We start from the raw sequence: 21,802 nt of genomic DNA, 5'->3' as shown, positions 1-21,802 counted from the left end.
TGTCCAAAATGTCATGGACCTTTTTATTTTTTTCAAAAACTATATGGATTTGAATCACGTGTGATTGCATCAGCCAAGCTTGAACCTTCGTGCGCATGCGTGAGTTTTTTCACGCCTGTCTTTTTTTTGTTGTTGTTGCGCGCCATGAGCAGTTCTGTGCCGACGCGCGAAATCCTCCACACGTCTTTCATTACAAAATCTCCTGTAACAGTGGAATGTGCCGCAAAAGTGCTATGTCCAGCTCTCTTTCCATTTCTGTGGTAGTCACACGATGTCCCAGATCAACACAGCGTTCAGTTTAGAAATGATCTGGTCGATCCAGCCTGCCGATGGCCGCTTGGTGCGCCGCGCGCCCTCTGCCGCTGTGGGCCGTCTTTAAAAAGGTTTTAACAGTCCTTAATCCACGTGACGCCGACCGAATCTTCACCGATATCCATCTGAATCTTTCGAATGGTTTCCAACTGCCTGTCTCTAACAGTTTCTGAAAAAAATTTCATGGAGCAAAGCGGCAGTTGCTCAGCCAGTTCCCAGACAAAAGAAATCCGACGAGGGGGGTGGACCAGTGCTCACTCAAAGCCTGCCCACAGACGAATGACGCAACCGACAGGCGTGAAAAAACTCACGCATGCGCACGAAGGTTCAAGCTTGGCTGATGCAATCACACGTGATTCAAATCCATATAGTTTTTGAAAAAAATAAAAAGGTCCGTTACTTTTTGGACAGACCTTGTAAATACTTTATGATTATTGGTATGTATTGGTATGTATTGTATGAAAGCTTTATTTGCTTCGCAATGACTGTCATAGCTGCAAAAGACCCTGCAAGATCTCATGATATCATCAAGGTTCCAGTGCTTCCAGCTTCCACTAGCTTAATCCCCTAGTTGCTCCTGGTGTGTAGTGAATGCCTTGTATGGCAGCACCCTGACATCGGGGTGAATGTGAGGAATTATTGTGAAGCGCTTCGAGTGTCTGATGCAGATGGAAAAGGGCTATATAAATGCAGTCCATTTCCAGGGCCACTACAACAATACATTCTGTAGCATCAATCTCTGAGTGTATCTGCCTACTGAACCATAAAGCTGATGGGGACATTCTTACTCACTATTTTAAACAGGTAATTTTTGGATATTCTAGGGTGAACAGGTTACTGTTAACATCACTAATTAGCAAAATTCAATTAGAATTTATACATCATGAATATCCCCATCAGGTAATCTCAATATTATAAGTTTATAATGTTTCAGTCTGATGTTTTTCAGCCATAAATGTGAGTGACAGTAAATTAGAAACTTGTTCTCTGCCTCTGACAAACGCTTGCAAAATGAAACTTTAATTATCACAAATGTTGAGAGATTTACATTTATCTTTAATTCGTGGAATATCTGACTGGCTGCTTTCACTGGTTCATTCACATGGACTCAGAAAAGCAGAATTAACCAACAAAAGTGTTGAATAGTACAAAAAAAAAAAATCTGTTCAAAAGCTTTAGAAAAGTAGCCACCCATGTTGCTTTAAAAAACATCTGGAACAGACAGACTTTTCAAATCAAAATATAAACCAAATAAATCAAATTTGAAAAATTTAGAGAATAAAATATTAATTCAGATGAAATCCAGCCACAAAGTTAGAAGCATGTCTTTTCCCAAGCAGTCACACAGAGAGACAAGCAGTCAGACGGACAGACAAACAGACAGACAGCAGCATCCCAACACTTCTGAACACTTCACACTCACAGTAACAGCCTGGGAATGGATAGAATAAAAGGGGATACAGGATGTGTGCAAATGTGTGATTAATGCTTGATGCAAACAGGAAATAATACGAGCGCAAGTGAGTCAGAGAGCTGAGAAAGGCGCGGCGGACAAATCAAATTAATGAGTGACACATAAAAAAACAGAAGAGGGGTGTGAGAAATCAATAGGAAGCTGAAAAGCTTTTAAAGCACATTGCTCAGGGCACAAATGGGTGTATGTGTTAGAGATGAGCAACAAATAACGATGGGAGAGGTGAGGAAAGCCAAACAGAGGAGGATGGAAGACGCGTCCAGCGGGTTTAATGACGGCGGTCAATCAGTGGCTAATCTATCTGATGCTCCACATTATATACTGATGAGCAACACAGATGTGACGAGGAAAAAAACGGCAGGATAGAGGAAAGAGGGAGGCTCAAAAAAGGCCAAAGAAAGTGGAGAGAAAGGAGAAGAAAAGCTATGGAGAGAGAGAGAGAGAGAGAGAGAGAGAGAGAGAGAGAGAGAGAGAGAGAGAGAGAGCAATGCAGTGAAGTCATGCAGGATAATGTGATTCGGACGCGGGGTCGCTGGACCCCAAGTGAAGTTTATGGATTCGAGTCCTGCGTGTCCATGTTCATAGATACATATATACGTCTAAAGACTTTTGACTTATATTTTACTTCAACAGGACATAAATGAGACTGAAAAAAATAACATTACTTTGTGTTTATCAGCTGGCTGAGGATCAATGGAAGGGTGCTCATACCTTTGTTAGCCAGGCGGATACAGCTGATTTTGGTCTCCTGTGGAGAGAAGAGAGAGACAGACAGGTTGTTTAGTGGATTTGTGAGAAATAAATTTAAGAACACTCCCAAAATAACAACAAAGCCTGTCACTTATAGGCCATACAATTCTCGAAAAGAACCGGTTCATGATACCCATCCCTCGACCCTGCAATGGGTCTGTAATCAACTGCTTCTGCTTCTGTAATGGCTCCACTTTGAAGCTCCAAACAATGAAGCAGTGCTCCGAGCCGTTGCTTCGTTGGTTCATTGCTTCGCTGCTTTTCAGAAGTGACAAGTCCGCTTCTTAGCCCCTCTCAAAGCCATTAAAATATGTCAATCATGAGTCACTTTTGTGTGGATTAAAGTCATTAACTGGGACTCTTGTCTTGTTGCAGGTAAGAAACGAGAATCGTTCTCCGTTCAAACACTATGCCGCTCTCTGCCGAGACAGAGTGCGGTCAGAATTAATAACTTCAAAACGAATCGCCGTTTACATCAAATTACACTTCTTTCCAAACGTTGTAACACAGACAACAGACTACAACAGACTAAAACATTTTTTTCCTCCAAAAATGAGGCGTCCCGCATTCTTTATGAATTACATTGATGTTGAATTGCAGCACAGCCAGCTGCAAGAGCTCAACTCAGAGGTATGGAGTTAGATTTGTGCTATTAATGTCTGAAAGAAAATGTTTTTGAGAAAAACTACAAATTTTGTTTATTTTTATTTATGTCCAGAGATCAAGGATCCAGTGACAAATTTCATACTTATTTAAGACTCAATAAAACATTACTGACATAGAAAACCTGTAAAGCCTATTTTTAGTACACAGAAAATTCAGAGGAGGTATTCACAAGGGAATTAATAAGGAATTGGATTGATAAGCGGAACCGATAATGGCACTGATATTAATAAAATCGTATCAATACCCATCCCTTATTATTTATGTTAAAATGGGTTAGTTATGCCAAAGACATTTAAAAACACACAGAGATGTTTAAATGTTTTTAAAAATGATGTTTAAAATATGACAAAAGATAAAAATAGAAGAATAGAAAGTTCTTTAAAAACATGTTTAAAATTTTTGAAAAGGGTGGAAAATGTGTGAAAGAATAGCAAGTTCTTTAAAAATATTTTTAAAATGTTTACAAAGGCAAATGCATAGACAGTTCCTTAAAAACACACAAATACTTTAAAAATGTGTTTAAGATGTGTAAAAGAATAAAAAGAAACACAAAGATATTGAAATTGTGTGTACGTGTGTTGCGTTGGGGGGGGGGGGGGGGGGCACAATTATTCATTTGTTCTCTGAGGGGAGCTCAGCCTCCCCACAATTTGAAAACCCCTGGACTAAACAACACTGTCAGTTATGCCATGGACTACAACCCCTGGCAAAAATTATGGAATCACCGGCCTCGGAGGATGTTCATTCAGTTGTTTAATTTTGTAGAAAAAAAGCAGATCACAGACATGACACAAACTAAAGTCATTTCAAATGGCAACTTTCTGGCTTTAAGAAACACTATAAGAAATCAAGAAAAAAAGATTGTGGCAGTCAGTAACGGTTACTTTTTTAGACCAAGCAGAGGAAAAAAATATGGAATCACTCAATTCTGAGGAAAAAATTATGGAATCACCCTGTAAATTTTCATCCCCAAAACTAACACCTGCATCATATCAGATCTGCTCGTTAGTCTGCATCTACAAAGGAGTGAACACACCTTGGAGAGCTGTTGCACCAAGTGGACTGACATGAATCATGGCTCCAACACGAGAGATGTCAATTGAAACAAAGGAGAGGATTATCAAACTCTTAAAAGAGAGTAAATCATCACGCAATGTTGCAAAAGATGTTGGTTGTTCACAGTCAGCTGTGTCTAAACTCTGGACCAAATACAAACAACATGGGAAGGTTGTTAAAGGCAAACATACTGGTAGACCAAGGAAGACAAAGGTCTGTGACCGAACTGTAAGAAACCGCCTAAAGGAAATGGGATTTACATACAGAAAAGCTAAACGAAAGGATTAACACCTAAACAGAAAAAAACAAGGTTACAATGGGCTAAGGGAAAGCAATTGTGGACTGTGGATGACTGGATGAAAGTCATATTCAGTGATTAATCTTGAATCTGCATTGGGCAAGGTGATGATGCTGGAACTTTTGTTTGGTGCCTTTCCAATGAGATTTATAAAGATGACTGCCTGAAGAGAACATGTAAATTTCCACAGTCATTGATGATATGGGGCTGCATGTCAGGTAAAGGCACTGGGGAGATGGCTGTCATTACATCATCAATAAATGCACAAGTTTATGTTGATATTTTGGACAATTGAAAGGATGTTTGGGGATGATGAAATCATTTTTCAAGATGATATGCATCTTGCCATTGAGAAAAAACTGCAAAAACATTCCTTGCAAAAAGACACATAGGGTCAATGTCATGGTATAGGGTCAATGTCAATGAGCAGATCTGATTTGATGCAGGTGTTAATTTGGGGGATGAAAATTTACAGGGTGATTCCATAATTGTTTCCTCAGAATTGAGTGATTCCATATTTTTTTCCTCTGCTTGGTCTAAAAAAGTAACCATTACTGACTGCCACAATCTTTTTTTCTTGATTTCTTATAGTGTTTCTTAAAGCCAGAAAGTTGCCATTTGAAATGACTTTAGTTTTGTGTCATGTCTGTGATCTGCTTTTTTTCTACAAAATTAAGCAACTGAATGAACATCCTCTGAGGCCGGTGATTCCATAATTTTTGCCAGGGGTTGTACACAAAAATGTATGGTGCTCATACCAGGGTGGCAGCTGGAGCCAGGTAGAGGTCAATGAAGGATTACACAGGGGTTCAACTTTTTAAAAAGCTCCAATGATACTGATACAGTTGGCGTCCTAATCACATTATCCTGCATGACTTTTTTTCCCTCATCACACCTGTCTTCCCAGGCATGTCTCAATTTCACAAGACCTGGAGACATGAATGTCAGTGGCAACAGAAGTGAATGTCTCCACAAATATAAATACTTTTATGATGGATGTCTTGATCTAAGACAAGTGCAGACACTGACACTGACACTGACTCTGACACTCAAACCCCTCACTCAGTCTGCAATCAGTGTGTCCACTAATTCTGCAAAGAATAGAGCATCTTTCTTCAACTCAGCATCAACAAAACATTCCTCACCAAAGGTACATAAGTCAGTCCCTGCAAGCACTGAACAGTACTGAAACCAGAACACATCCCTGATGAACACCACTGTTCACTGAAAAAATTCAAAGATTCTGCCTCTGCTCCATGCAGCACTTATGTGTATAAGCACTGACCAGTGTTATAGTCGAGTCCACTTCCCCCGAGGCCAAGACGGAGTCTGAGTCCTGGGTCTCAGAGGCCAAGGCCACAATCAAGTCACAACAACTCAAGGCTGAGGCTGAGTAGTATAGAAAGTCTATCGTAGTTGCCTCAGCCCATTCTTATAGATGTAAGCATAATTTCAAGCCACAGCCAAGTGAGCCAGATGCAGCCATACATAGTCTTTAGGGTACTTTGGTGACACAATGTGTTGGGATCACAAACAGCATGTTTCCAGGGCCGAAAGAATATAGCAATGATTGGGTAGTGGCAAGACTTTTTGGAAGATTTTTACACATAAGTATTTATAGACATAGTGTAGGGTAGCATGTGTCTATATGTGCATTTAGTACTGTGGTGACTAGAAAACGATGCATTCAAGCACTGTGCACATAGACTATTGTATGTGACAAAGTCACCATGAAGGGTACTTTTTTGTTTGGTGGGAAGAAAACAGGGCAGAAAATAGATACAAATGAGCAGCCTCGACCCGGGGCTGGACAATGCCAAGGTCAATACCGAGCCGTTACATGCCAAATCCTCGAGACCTCCAACATAAGCAATGGTGTAAAGTTACCCATCAACTCAGCTCTTTGAACTAAACATGAAATCTAGTCAGATTTCTCCAGAGTCTGCTGCATCCTCTTGGGACAGTCTCTGTAAATACAGCACTCAAAGTAAATTACAACTGGGTGCAAAGTTTACAACCAAAAAGTAGTGCTAAGATTCGAAAAATGGGGGGTGGGGGGGGGGGGAATGGGGTGGTTTATGAAATTAAAGAGCAGGAAGATTAATGTTAGTGGATGATGGATGGTGTGAGGCTCTCACCTGGATCTCTGCACAAGAATAAACACACCTGCTTCTACTACATCTCTCTCTGCTTTCGATCCGTCCATCTGTCAAATCATTTCTAAGAGTCTGTAATCTCCCAAGGACTCTCTCACTCATCTGTTTTCTGTCATCTCGATTTACATCACATCAAATATCTGAACCTGCTGATGTTTTGCAAACTTAGTTCCCATTACTACATTGGAAAACAGTAAAACTGAGGATGCCCCACTGACTGTTCCTGCAATATCAATTATTCCGCGTCTGCTACCTTCAACCCGCATGGAATTCTTTATCCCAAAACTAATGCTAGGTATCTAATATATATATTACTCTGGAGCCACCCCCAAATCCCAATAGTCCAAATACCAAGACCACTGATGTCCTTAGTTTGGGTCTCATTAACATAAGGTCACTGTCCTCAAATCACTGTTGATCAATGATCTAATTATGAAACACCACTTACAGTGGCTTGCAAAAGTATTCATATCCCCAAATTTCACGCATTTTAATTTGTTTATGGCATTTCAAATACAAAAAGAAATCAGGCTTCTCAATATAAAATTTCTAAATCATCTTCCTTAGACTCAAACTGAAAGTAAATCTCTACAACTTGATATAAATTAATAAAAAATATAAAAGCCAAGATGATGGGTTGCATAAGTAATCAGCCCCTTTGGTATAAGACCTGTAAATAATCAATTTGTCAGTTTTCTTCAGATAAGTCAGGGGATGGATACATGAACATTTCCAAGCCACTGAATATGTCTTGGACTTTATTTACGTCAGTTATGAAGAAATACAAATAGTATGGCACTCTATGGTAAATCAGTGTGGAGTAGGCAGTTCTCAAAAACTTAGTGATTGTGCAAGAAGGAGAAGAGTGAGGAAAGAGACCAAGACACCCAGACAACCCAGAAGAAGTTTCAGGCTTCTGTGGCTGTGATTGGAAAAATTGTGCACAGTGCATGTTTTGCATTTGTATCCCCAGTTACACAGCTTCGTGATGAAATGGTGCAGAGGAAGGTTTTATTAAAAAGAAGACCTGAACGTTCAGCTACAATTTGCCAGAAGGTACATCTGAGATGCAAACCCAGATTTAATGTTTTGGTGAAAGAAAACCCTCTTCATCATCAATTTGAGCAGCTGGTGCTTAAGCTTGGGTTCGTGTGTTATACATCATATGGACAAAGTGATGAATCTTGAGGTAATTTTTGATCCTATGCTGTCTTTTGACCTCCATATTAGGGATACTGACTGCTTTCTTCCACCTGCGAAATACAGCAACGATTTGTGCTATCCTGTTTGTAGCTTATGCAGAGACTCTGATCCATGCATTTGTCTCTTCTCGACTGGACTACTGCAATGTTCTATTTTCTGGTTTACTGTAGTCCAGCATTAGGGGTCTCCAAATGGTTCAAGATGCTGCTGCTAGAATCTTGACAGGAAGCAGAAAGTTTGACCACATTACACCCATTGTGGCATCTCTTCACTGCCTTCCTGTCTCTGTGAGGTTGGATTTTAAGGTTCTGCTATTAACCTATAAAATTATTAATGGACTCTCACCTCCCTACTTAGCTGACCTAATTAAACCCTACGTACCGGCCTGGGCTCTGCATTCTCAGGACTACTTTGGGACCCTAGGGTGAATATAAAGTCTGTCGGCCACGGACCCTTCTCTTATCATGCACCTGTTCTGTGGAATGATCTCTCTGTGGAGATAAAACAGATTCTGTAGAGAACACTGGCCCTGCATCCCAGTGCTCTGGATGACACTCCCCTTGCCTGCGACATAAATGCTTATGTGGTCATCTAAAGATAAAGATAAACTTTATTAATCTCACAGAGGAAGAATTCACATGTTACATCAGCTCTTAAAAAACACACAAGGTGGGTGCAAGTAGAGGAAAGTGTTCATCAAACAGCGTGTGCAAGGATAAGCAATAATAATAATACTTGTAACAGTACACACACACACACACACACACACTCAAAGTGGCTCTACTCTTTTCTACTCTCCTATTTTACTCTTCCTTTTTAGATATTTAGATATACCTTTGTATACTGGCACAGTTCCTCCTTAGAACTGGAATATAATATATAAGATATACCTTACTGAATTTTCATACACACACACACACACACACACATATATATATATATATATATATATATATATATATATATATATATATATATATATATATATATATACACACTCAACAAAAATATAAATGCAACACTTTGGTTTTGCTCCCATTTTGTATGAGATGAACTCAAAGATCTAAAACCTTTTCCACATACACAATATCACCATTTCCCTCAAATATTGTTCATAAACCAGTCTAAATCTGTGATAGTGAGCACTTCTTTGCTGAGATAATCCATCCCACCTCACAGGTGTGCCATATCAAGATGCTGATTAGACACCATGATTAGTGCACAGGTGTGCCTTAGACTGCCCACAACAAAAGGCCACTCTGAAAGGTGCAGTTTTATCACACAGCACAATGCCACAGATGTCGCAAGATTTGAGGGAGTGTGCAGTTGGCATGCTGACAGCAGGAATGTCAACCAGAGCTGTTGCTCGTGTATTGAATGTTCATTTCTCTACCATAAGCCGTCTCCAAAGGCATTTCAGAGAATTTGGCAGTACATCCAACCAGCCTCACAACCGCAGACCACGTGTAACCACACCAGCCCAGGACCTCCACATCCAGCATGTTCACCTCCAAGATCGTCTGAGACCAGCCACTCGGACAGCTGCTGAAACAGTCGGTTTGCATAACCAAAGAATTTCTGCACAAACTGTCAGAAACCATCTCAGGGAAGCTCATCTGCATGCTCGTCGTCCTCATCGGGGTCTCGACCTGACTCCAGTTCGTCGTCGTAACCGACCTGAGTGGGCAAATGCTCACATTTGCTGGCGTTTGGCACGTTGGAGAGGTGTTCTCTTCACGGATGAATCCCGGTTCACACTGTTCAGGGCAGATGGCAGACAGCATGTGTGGCGTTGTGTGGGTGAGCGGTTTTCTGATGTCAATGTTGTGGATCGAGTGGCCCATGGTGGCGGTGGGGTTATGGTATGGGCAGGCGTCTGTTATGGACGAAGAACACAGGTGCATTTTATTGATGGCATTTTGAATGCACAGAGATACCGTGACGAGATCCTGAGGCCCATTGTTGTGCCATACATCCAAGAACATCACCTCATGTTGCAGCAGGATAATGCACGGCCCCATGTTGCAAGGATCTGTACACAATTCTTGGAAACTGAAAATGTCCCAGTTCTTGCATGGCCGGCATACTCACCGGACATGTCACCCATTGAGCATGTTTGGGATGCTCTGGACCGGCGTATACGACAGCGTGTACCAGTTCCTGCCAATATCCAGCAACTTCGCACAGCCATTGAAGAGGAGTGGACCAACATTCCACAGGCCACAATTGACAACCTGATCAACTCTATGCGAAGGAGATGTGTTGCACTGCATGAGGCAAATGGTGGTCACACCAGATACTGACTGGTATCCCCCCCCAATAAAACAAAACTGCACCTTTCAGAGTGGCCTTTTATTGTGGACAGTCTAAGGCACACCTGTGCACTATCATGGTGTCTAATCAGCATCTTGATATGGCACACCTGTGAGGTGGGATGGATTATCTCAGCAAAGGAGAAGTGCTCACTATCACAGATTTAGACTGGTTTGTGAACAATATTTGAGGGAAATGGTGATATTGTGTATGTGGAAAAAAAGTTTTAGATCTTTGAGTTCATCTCATACAAAATGGGAGCAAAACCAAAAGTGTTGCGTTTATATTTTGTTGAGTGTGTATATATATATATATATATATATATATATATATATATATATATATAAACATATACATACATACATATACGTATGCATGTATATATGTACATACATACATGTAAGTACATATGCATATATATAAACATGATTGGGATTTAAAGAGATAGGAGCATCTTACTTACAATATCTGAAGTGGAATTTAGATGTGGTAAGGTGACATTAGTGCAGGGATTTGTAAACGAGTTATTGCACATGATTTGTGGACATTAATATTGCACATGATTTGTGGACATATTAATATTGCACGTGATTTGTGGACATATTGTTGCATGTGGTTATTTCACAGTGTTATTGTACAGTCTGACAGCAGCAGGGAGGAACGACCTGTGGTATCGTTCCTTCTTGCACTGAGGGTGCCTCAGTCTGTCACTGAACGAGCTGGTCAGCTCCACTACAGTCCGGTGCAGAGGGTGAGAGGAGTTGTTCATGATGGATTTGAACTTGGTTAACACCCTCCTCATAGCCACCTCCTCCAGAGACTCCAGAGGACAGCCCAGGACAGAGCTGGACTTCCTGACCAGCTTATTCAGTCTCTTTCTCTGCCGCTCTGTGCTGCCCAGGGCCCAACAGATGACAGCATAGAGGAGAGCAGAGGCTACAACAGAGTCACAGAAGGTCTTAAGCAGAGGCCTGCTCACTCCAAAGGATCTCAGTCTCCTCAGGAGGTGGAGGCGACTCTGGCCTTTCTTATACAGGGTGAGGTGAACACCCAGGTATTTGAAACTGTCCACAGTCTTTATGGATGCTCACCGGTGGGTGAGGTGGTGGTTTCCTCCTGAAGTTGATCACCGTCTCCTTAGTCTTACTGGTGTTGAGACACAAGTAGTTGCGCTCACACCAGTCCACGAAGTCTGTGATGACCGACCGGTACTCCAGCTCGTTCCCCTCAGACACACGACAATGGTGGCGTCATCAGAGAACTTCTGGAGGTGGCAGCTGTGCGTGTTGTAGGTGAAGTCCGAGGTGTAGAGGGTGAAGAGGAAAGGCAAGAGGACGGTGCCCTGGGGGCCCCAGTGCTGCACCTTACCACCTCAGACTGACAGCTGCACAGCCGCACGTACTGCGGGCGGTCAGTGAGGTAGTCGATGGTCCAGGCGGTGAGATGTCCATCCACACCTGCATCTCCAGCTTCCCCTGGAGCAGTGCCGGTCTGATGGTGTTGAAAGTGCTGGAGAAATCAAAGAACATGACTCTCACAGTGCTCCCGCCAGTCTCCAGGTGGGTGAGCACTCGCTGCAGCAGGTAGATGACAGCGTCATCTACCCCGATGTTTGGCCTGTAGGCGAACTGCAGTGGGTCCAGGATGTTGCTCACCATGGTGCGGAGGTGAGACAGGATGAGCTGTTCCATGGTCTTCATGAGTGAAGACCATGGAACGGTCATGATCTCAACAACTGCACCTAGTGTTATCATGTAGTTTGATTTTCTGTTTCTTCAGCTTTGTAAAACTTTGTAAAAACCTTGTAACTGTTAGAATGGCCTAAACCAGGGGTGCCCAGATCTGGTCCTCGAGATCTACCTTCATGACACTCTTAATTGTCTCCCTGCTCCAACACACCTGAATCCAATGAAAGGCTCATTAAAAGCCTGCTAAGGAGTCTTTCATTGGATTCAGGTATGTTGGAACAGGGAGACAACGAAGAGTGTCAGGAAGGTAGATCTGAAGGACCGTCCTTGGGCACCCCTGGAACAGTGGTTCATCTCTCTGAATCTGGTCTGCTTGAGGTTTCTTCCTCAATACCATCTGAGGGAGCTTTTCCTTACCACTGTCGCCTGTGTGCTTGCTCTAGGGCCATAGTGGCCAACCCGCGGCTCACGAGCCACATGCGGCTCTTTGCCTGGTGTCATGCGGCTCTTACGTTCATGTCCAAGTTTGTGTTTGTGTGTGTATTTATGTGCGTGTTCACTTCGCTTAAGTTCAATACGGTAATTGTGTTGAATGTGCTTCACTTGGGTTCATTACGGTATTTCGAGATCATGGCAAATGCGCAGGTGCAAAAAGAAAAATTGCAAGAAGAAGAAGAAGGTCAGGGGGTCGATCTTCTGTCAGATCTCAAAATGGCAGGGAAAAAATGCACTGTAAAAAGAAAATATGAAGATGAAAACAGGATGTTTCTAACAGAGTGGGAGAATTTATATTTTTTCGTCGAACGTAATGGCAAGCCATTCTGCCTTATATGTCAGTCGTTATTGGTGCATTTCAAGGCTTCAAATCTTCAGCGTCACTTCAGCTCACTCCACGCTAACATTGACCAGGAATTTCCAAAAGGGACTGAACTTCGCAAGCACAAGCTGACCACTTTGAAAAGTCAGGCAGAAAAGCAGGTACAGGTTTTCAAAACATTTACACAGCAGTCAGAGACAGTAACACTTGCATCGTATAAACTGGCTTGGAACATTGCACGGGCTAAAAAGCCATACAACGAAGGGGAGTTCATTAAAAAATGCATAAGTGACGCTGTTGAAATCTTGTCTCCTGAAAACGACAAACTAAAACGCATGGCATCAGACCTCCAACTGTCCTGCCACACTGTTGAACACAGAATATCAGACATTAACACAGTTATTGAATCACAGTTGCACTCTGACCTTCAAGGATTTGAGTATTTCAGTGTCACATTGGATGAGACTTGTGACATACAAGACAAGCCTCAGTTGGCAGTATTTGCATGCTTTGTGTCAAAGGAGTGTGTGATCAAAGAAGAACTCCTGGATATTGTGCCACTGAAAAACCGAAACCGTGGCATAGATGTGAAAAAAACAATGATGGCTGCATTTGAGAAAGCAAATCTGCCCCTACAGAAGCTAACCGCAATAGCCACGCACCATCCATGATTGGATCTGTAAACGGGCTAGTGGGGTTGTGCAAAGCCGACGAAACATTTCCTGACTTTTGGAATTTCCACTGCATCATCCACAGGGAGCAACTCGTGTCTAAATTGTTGAATTTAGACAACATCATGAAACCTGTGATGGAAATCGTCAACTACATCCGTACACATGCTCTTAATCACAGGCAATTCAAGAATTTCATTGCTGAGCTGGACGAAGAGCTTCCAGGTGACCTGCCACTACACTGCACCATGAGGTGGCTGTCAAGGGGAAAGGTACTCTCTCGCTTCTTTGAACTTTTGGATGCTGTGAAACTCTTCATGGAAGAGAAGAACAAGGACTATCCCCAGCTCTCAGACCCCAAATGGATTTTGGATTTGGCCTTTTTGGTCGACATGTTGGGCCACTTGGATAGACTGAACCTTACCCTGCAGGGTAAAATGAAAGTGCTGCCTGATCTGGTGCAAAGTTTGTTTGCGTTTGTCAACAAACTGAAGCTGTTCAAGGCGCATATTCAAAAGGGAGATTTAATGCATTTCTCCACTCTGCTAAAAGTTAGCGGGCAAGTCACCAGTGCCACCCTGAATAAACAAGGAGCCAGATATACAACTCTGTTTGAAAACCTGCACGAAACCTTTGTGATCCGGTTCCGCGATCTACAACTGAAAAGGCCACAGAGCACGTTCCTCGTCGACCCATTTAATGCGGATACAGACTGTTTGAAAGCCCCTCTAGTCGCAGATGAGGCAGCCGCTGAGTTGGAGATGATTGATCTCGCTGAGGAGGACCAACTGAAACCTGCTTTAAGGGAAGGGACCACTGAGGTCTGGAAAAGTGTGTCAAATGGAAAAATACCCCAATGTCAAAAGGGCTGCACTTAAAATACTGTCAATGTTTGGCTCAACGTACGTCTGTGAGTCTGTATTTTCTACCATGAAATACGTCAACTCAAAACACCGCTCTGTTATGACTGACACTCATGTGAAAGAATTGCTTCGAGTGGCAACAACGGAGTACGAGCCAGATTTGAGGAGGATTGTTCAAGGGAAGGAATGCCAGAAGTCCCACTAAGCAACATGCATAGTAAGTGCACGCTATATTGATTATTGAAAAATGACTGGCCTGTGGTCTTGGTACTGCAGTAAATATGTCATTATCATGTTGGTGTGGGGCATTTGTTATTTGTTATCATGTTGGAGTGACATCAATCTGGCTGAGCCTGTGTGTGTGTGTGTGTGAGAGAGAGTGAGGGAGAGGAAGAGATGGTTGGGGGTGTGTGCCCATGTATATGATGTTGCTGGCCTGTTGTCTTACTAAGGTAGGGGTATTTACAATTAATCTGACTGAGCAGAGGTGTGTGTGTGTGTGTGTGTGTGTGTGTGTGTGTGTGTGTGTGCGTGCGCGCACGCTGAAGGATGGGTAATGTTTGTGTGCCCGTGTTCATGTGCCCGTGTGCCAATGTGGCCTTTTGCTGTAACACAGTAAGAAATGTGGCTCTTGGTCTCCGAGTAGTTGGCCACCCCTGCTCTAGGGGTTGGAAACGTTAGACCTTACTCAAGCTTTGTTGTGATTTGATGCTATATAAAATGAAATAAATTGAAATTCAAAACATACTAATACGTTCTTTTCACAGTTTGATTTTCTTCTGAGGTTTGGCTTCATAAAAAGAAAATGTTTCAGCTGCACATTACTACCAGAAACGAGTGGTGAATCTAGCTTCAGGTGAAGAGGGGGAAATTTGGTTAGGTGTGCCAAGTCCACACCCCTACTAGGGGGTACGGCAGAAAATTTAAAAAATTTATAGCAGTTATCCCAGCAGAGGTGGTGGCAAGCGATTAAGTGCACCTGTTTTCAGGAGATTCCCATGTCAAGGTCACCCCTGCCTATTCGTGTCATGTGGAGTTGTGTCAGAAAGGACATCGGGCTACCTCTCAACCCCACCTCTAGATCCCCCACACAACAAGTGACTGTTTTCATGTTTAAAATGTAGATTTTCAAGTTATTGCACAGAACTACAAACATAAAAGAAAGAAAATGTTAGTCATGGAAGAATTTTGAAAGAAAAACAACCCAGTGATCCAGCCTGAAATTTTAAAATATCTTTTTGGTGTCAAATGATTTCACTGTTTTGGCTGCACACGTTCCTAAAGATACACAGAAAAACATCCATTACACAAAGAAGCAGCGGCTTAAATTTTCTATAAAATGTCATAGCCTCTGATTTTTATAGTTGATTTTAAAACGCGGTCTGTGCTGACAGACAGCGACTGTTGGAGGAAAGCACGGCCTGACTTACCATGCTAATGTGCCAACCCTCATGAGGTTCATAGAAGCTGCGTTAATAAATTTAAGGCCAATTTATTCTTCCGCCCCCATCCAGAGAGAGTGAGAGACGAGAGGAATGTGCGGTTTGTGGTGGAGAAACTGGAGATGGTCTGTGTACGTGCGTCATGGACGTGGAGTAGTTAAGTTTGTCGAATCTGATGAGAATATTAAGTATGTGCAAGAGATGCAGCTGCTGTGTTGGGGAACACTCTGTCTCTCTCTCCCTCTCTCTCTCTCTCTCTCTCTCTCTGTCTTGTTGCTTGTTCTATGGTACTGACTAATTGGCAGAATTTACCAACATGTGCATCTATCACTGGACGATGTGGCTTCTGGTCACATCAGGATTTTACAACAAGTATTTCATTTGTGTGGCCTTGCAAACAGGCAGAACTGAATGTTTTGCAACACTGTGACTTCTTAGAGGGACCCAGAGGTAAAACTGTATCTTCAGCATGGAACTAATCATCACACACAAATATATAATGTCACAATTTTATGAATAGATTTTTAATAAAAATACTAACTTGGTAACTGAGTAGCAGTATTGTGTTGGGACCAACAAAACCCACATAAAGAAGATTCAATTCAATTGATTTATACGGCTGCAAATCACAACAAAGTCACCAGGAGGTGCTTCACGTGGGTAAGGCTGAAACTTTCCAACCCCCTTTGAGCAAGCACATAGGCGGAAGTGGTAAGGAAAAACTCCCTCTGGCATTTTTTTTTATTAAGGAAGATACCTCAAGCAGACCTGACTCACAGGTGACTGTGACAGGTGACGCGTGACTCACCCACTGCTTAGGCCATTCTCATGGTAACAAATAAAGTACAAACAAAAAGTCATCAAGGATCATCTTCTTTCAGCTGCTCCGGTTAGGGGTCACCACAGCAGATTAATCATTTCCATCTCACCCTGTCCTCTGTATCTTCCTCTGTCACACCAACCACCTACATGTCCTCCCTCAGCACATCCATAAACCTCATCTTTGGTCTCCCTTTTCTCCTCCTGCCTGGTGGCTCCATCCTCAGCATCCTTCTCACTATATACGCTGGGCCCCTCCTCTGCACACGTCCAAACCATCTCAGTCTCACCTCTCTGATTTTGTCTCCAAACCGTCCCACCTGACCTGTTCATCTGATATGTTAATTCCTAATCCTGTCCATCCCCACCACTCCAAAAGAGAATCTCAACATCTTCAGCTCTTCGTCCTTTTTGTTAGTGCCACTGTCTCTAAGCCATACAACATAGCTGGTCTCACTACTGTCTTGTAGAGTTTGCCCTTCATTCTTGCAGATATTCTTCAGTCACAAATCACTCCTGCCACCTTTCTCCACCCACTCCACCCTTCATGCACTCTCTTTTTCATGTCTCTATGACACACTCCATTACTTTGGACAGTTGACTGATGCCAATGTCTCTCTGGACAAAGGACCATAATTTGTCTTCTCTAAATTTAAAAGTAAGAAATTGCTAGACAATTTCATAACAATTCATTTCATTTTATGTAGCACCAATATTGTGGTTAGGCACCACAAAACAAAAGGATTGGACCCCGGGATGCAGGCAGCCAAACACACAATGGTTTAGTGCAAAAACAAAGTGTTTATTGACAATGAATATATGATAGTGAGCAACAATCCTAGGTAACGAAATCCAAAATGCTACCAAAGTCTGTAGGTAAAGGTGACACAAGAATCCTAAAGTGACAAACCCAAAAATGCTACATCAGTCAAGGTGAACAACACACAAGGTGACAAACAAAAACCAAATGTCAAAAACTGACTACGTAAACACACAACAGTGGTGTGGAACATTTACTCTGAGAGTGTAAGGTTGAAGAGATTGCCCGGTAAACCAGCAAAAACAAAGGTCATCTTAAATACCAATAGAACTGATTACTAGTAGGTCAGGGGGGTCAAACCCGGGTGACATATTACTGATAACAAAAGCTCGACATAGACTGAAACTGATAAGGTGGACAACAGAAATACAATAAACAGGCCATGAAATAAAAGCACAACAGAGAATCACAATGGTTGCACAAAGGGTGGGGACCTCACAGCGAACAGCTGTCAAATCGCAGTCCTGGCTGCCTGGAGTCACCCTGACAAACAAACACGACCATGAACCCAGTGTGGCAGACCGAACAGTCTGCCGCTAAAAATTGGTCTGCCCTGCCTCCACTGCACATGTGTAATTTTGGCGCTCTGCCGCTCGTCTGAGACAGTCTCTTCACCCAAAGCGATCAAATGGATCAGATGACAAGGTAAAACCTCTTAAACCATTCTAAGAGCGATATTCTGTGATGCTTTGAAATGACCGGCGCGGAGTGAATGCATCAGCTAGCAGCTCGTGTAGCTGCGGCATTCTGATCACTTCCTCTGTCTTTTATGATGAAATAATGTTGAATTTATGTGGAAATGATTGTTGTACAAAAGCTTCAGATATCTGTCGCTGAGATAGATGATGACTGGAGGCAGTTTGAAGCAGAAACAAGGTTATAATTCTACTGGTGGTTGGCTCTCACTGCGGTATTGTATCACTTCCTGTTCCGGAGCACAGCGGTGTTTTTCTGTATCTGTTAGCTGTTTAATCTGCGCAGTTAGATTGATCTAGTTATCTAGATTACGATTTGTTTCCCAGTGTAATCTTTACGTGCCTTAACTAAAGCACTCCTTCTGCTGAATCACCTCTAAATTATTTACACATTATTCACTTTGCGTGTTTTTAGGAATCCGCTAGCTTAGCGTAGCTACTAGCTCTTAGCCGATTTAGCATGGCGGCTTCTCCTGTCTCTCCCGCACTTTTCTGCTCTGGGTGTGAAATGTTTAGTTATTCCTCGGCCTCCTTTAGCAGTAACGGTACTTGTAATAAGTGTAGCTTATTCGTAGCTTTGGAGGCCAGGCTGGGCGAATTGGAGACTCGGCTCCGCACCGTGGAAAATTCTACACCTAGCCAGGCCCCTGTAGTCGGTGCGGACCAAGGTAGCTTAGCCGCCGTTAGTTACCCCCTGGCAGATCCCGAGCAGCCGGGAAAGCAGGCCGACTGGGTGACTGTGAGGAGGAAGCGTAGCCCTAAACAGAAGCCCCGTGTACACCGCCAACCCGTTCACATTTCTAACCGTTTTTCCCCACTCGACGACACACCCGCCGAGGATCAAACTCTGGTTATTGGCGACTCTGTTTTGCGAAATGTGAAGTTAGCGACACCAGCAACCATAGTCAATTGTCTTCCGGGGGCCAGAGCAGGCGACACTGAAGGAAATTTGAAACTGCTGGCTAAGGCTAAGCGTAAATTTGGTAAGATTGTAATTCACGTCGGCAGTAATGACACCCGGTTACGCCAATCGGAGGTCACTAAAATTAACATTAAATCGGTGTGTAACTTTGCAAAAACAATGTCGGACTCTGTAGTTTTCTCTGGGCCCCTCCCCAATCAGACCGGGAGTGACATGTTTAGCCGCATGTTCTCCTTGAATTGCTGGCTGTCTGAGTGGTGTCCAAAAAATGAGGTGGGCTTCATAGATAATTGGCAAAGCTTCTGGGGAAAACCTGGTCTTGTTAGGAGAGACGGCACCATCCCACTTTGGATGGAGCAGCTCTCATTTCTAGAAATCTGGCCAATTTTCTTAAATCCTCCAAACTGTGACTATCCAGGGTTGGGACCAGGAAGCAGAGTTGTAGTCTTACACACCTCTCTGCAGCTTCTCTCCCCCTGCCATCCCCTCATTACCCCATCCCTGTAGAGACGGTGCCTGCTCCCAGACCACCAATAACCAGTAAAAATCTATTTAAGCATAAAAATTCAAAAAGAAAAAATAATATAGCACCTTCAACTGCACCACAGACTAAAACAGTTAAATGTGGTCTATTAAACATTAGGTCTCTCTCTTCTAAGTCCCTGTTAGTAAATGATATAATAATTGATCAACATATTGATTTATTCTGCCTTACAGAAACTTGGTTACAGCAGGATGAATATGTTAGTTTAAATGAGTCAACACCCCCGAGTCACACTAACTGTCAGAATGCTCGTAGCACGGGTCGGGGCGGAGGATTAGCAGCAATCTTCCATTCCAGCTTATTAATTAATCAAAAACCCAGACAGAGCTTTAATTCATTTGAAAGCTTGACTCTTAATCTTGTCCATCCAAATTGGAAGTCCCAAAAACCAGTTTTATTTGTTATTATCTATCGTCCACCTGGTCGTTACTGTGAGTTTCTCTGTGAATTTTCAGACCTTTTGTCTGACTTAGTGCTTAGCTCAGATAAGATAATTATAGTGGGCAATTTTAACATCCACACAGATGCTGAGAATGACAGCCTCAACACTGCATTTAATCTATTATTAGACTCTATTGGCTTTGCTCAAAAAGTAAATGAGTCCACCCACCACTTTAATCATATCTTAGATCTTGTTCTGACTTATGGTATGGAAATAGAAGACTTAACAGTATTCCCTGAAAACTCCCTTCTGTCTGATCATTTCTTAATAACATTTACATTTACTCTGATGGACTACCCAGCAGTGGGGAATAAGTTTCATTACACTAGAAGTCTTTCAGAAAGCGCTGTAACTAGGTTTAAGGATATGATTCCTTCTTTATGTTCTCTAATGCCATATACCAACACAGTGCAGAGTAGCTACCTAAACTCTGTAAGTGAGATAGAGTATCTCGTCAATAGTTTTACATCCTCATTGAAGACAACTTTGGATGCTGTAGCTCCTCTAAAAAAGAGAGCTTTAAATCAGAAGTGCCTGACTCCGTGGTATAACTCACAAACTCATAGCTTAAAGCAGATAACCCGTAAGTTGGAGAGGAAATGGCGTCTCACTAATTTAGAAGATCTTCACTTAGCCTGGAAAAAGAATCTGTTGCTCTATAAAAAAAAGCCCTCCGTAAAGCTAGGACATCTTTCTACTCATCACTAATTGAAGAAAATAAGAACAACCCCAGGTTTCTTTTCAGCACTGTAGCCAGGCTGACAAAGAGTCAGAGCTCTATTGAGCTGAGTATTCCATTAACTTTAACTAGTAATGACTTCATGACTTTCTTTGCTAACAAAATTTTAACTATTAGAGAAAAAATTACTCATAACCATCCCAAAGACGTATCGTTATCTTTGGCTGCTTTCAGTGATGCCGGTATTTGGTTAGACTCTTTCTCTCCGATTGTTCTGTCTGAGTTATTTTCATTAGTTACTTCATCCAAACCATCAACATGTTTATTAGACCCCATTCCTACCAGGCTGCTCAAGGAAGCCCTACCATTATTTAATGCTTCGATCTTAAATATGATCAATCTATCTTTGTTAGTTGGCTATGTACCACAGGCTTTTAAGGTGGCAGTAATTAAACCATTACTTAAAAAGCCATCACTTGACCCAGCTATCTTAGCTAATTATAGTCCAACTGATCATCTGCAGAGGAATGGTCTATTTGAAGAGTTTCAGTCAGGTTTTAGAATTCATCATAGTACAGAAACAGCATTAGTGAAGGTTACAAATGATCTTCTTATGGCCTCGGACAGTGGACTCATCTCTGTGCTTGTTCTGTTAGACCTCAGTGCTGCTTTTGATACTGTTGACCATAAAATTTTATTACAGAGATTAGAGCATGCCATAGGTATTAAAGGCACTGCGCTGCGGTGGTTTGAATCATATTTGTCTAATAGATTACAATTTGTTCATGTAAATGGGGAATCTTCTTCACAGACTAAAGTTAATTATGGAGTTCCACAAGGTTCTGTGCTAGGACCAATTTTATTCACTTTATACATGCTTCCCTTAGGCAGTATTATTAGACGGTATTGCTTAAATTTTCATTGTTACACAGATGATACCCAGCTTTATCTATCCATGAAGCCAGAGGACACACACCAATTAGCTAAACTGCAGGATTGTCTTACAGACATAAAGACATGGATGACCTCTAATTTCCTGCTTTTAAACTCAGATAAAACTGAAGTTATTGTACTTGGCCCCACAAATCTTAGAAACATGGTGTCTAACCAGATCCTTACTCTGGGTGGCATTACCCTGACCTCTAGTAATACTGTGAGAAATCTTGGAGTCA

At 42.2% G+C, this 21,802-nt stretch overlaps 1 protein-coding gene and 1 long non-coding RNA gene across 2 annotated transcripts in view; both read right to left on the bottom strand.

The window, feature by feature from the left end:
- ptprt (protein tyrosine phosphatase receptor type T) overlaps positions 1 to 21,802 on the bottom strand; it is a 1,196,058-nt gene that overhangs the window by 575,331 nt on the left and 598,925 nt on the right. Inside the window, exon 15 of the mRNA XM_034165958.1 lies at positions 2,498 to 2,534. Coding sequence (XP_034021849.1) covers positions 2,498 to 2,534 — 37 coding nt within the window. The remainder of the gene's footprint in view (positions 1 to 2,497; positions 2,535 to 21,802) is intronic.
- Positions 8,244 to 21,689, bottom strand: LOC117506457. The gene is made up of 3 exons (XR_004559473.1): positions 21,679 to 21,689; positions 14,922 to 14,928; positions 8,244 to 8,404 (listed from the first exon to the last, which is right to left on the bottom strand). It is a non-coding gene; the product is annotated as an uncharacterized LOC117506457 (long non-coding RNA).

The sequence above is a fragment of the Thalassophryne amazonica genome, chromosome 3 (genome assembly GCF_902500255.1).
Source record: "Thalassophryne amazonica chromosome 3, fThaAma1.1, whole genome shotgun sequence".
NCBI classification, from domain to species: Eukaryota; Metazoa; Chordata; class Actinopteri; order Batrachoidiformes; family Batrachoididae; genus Thalassophryne; species Thalassophryne amazonica.
The sequence above is the reverse complement of the archived record's forward strand: the minus strand, read 5'-3'. Positions and strand labels throughout refer to the sequence as shown.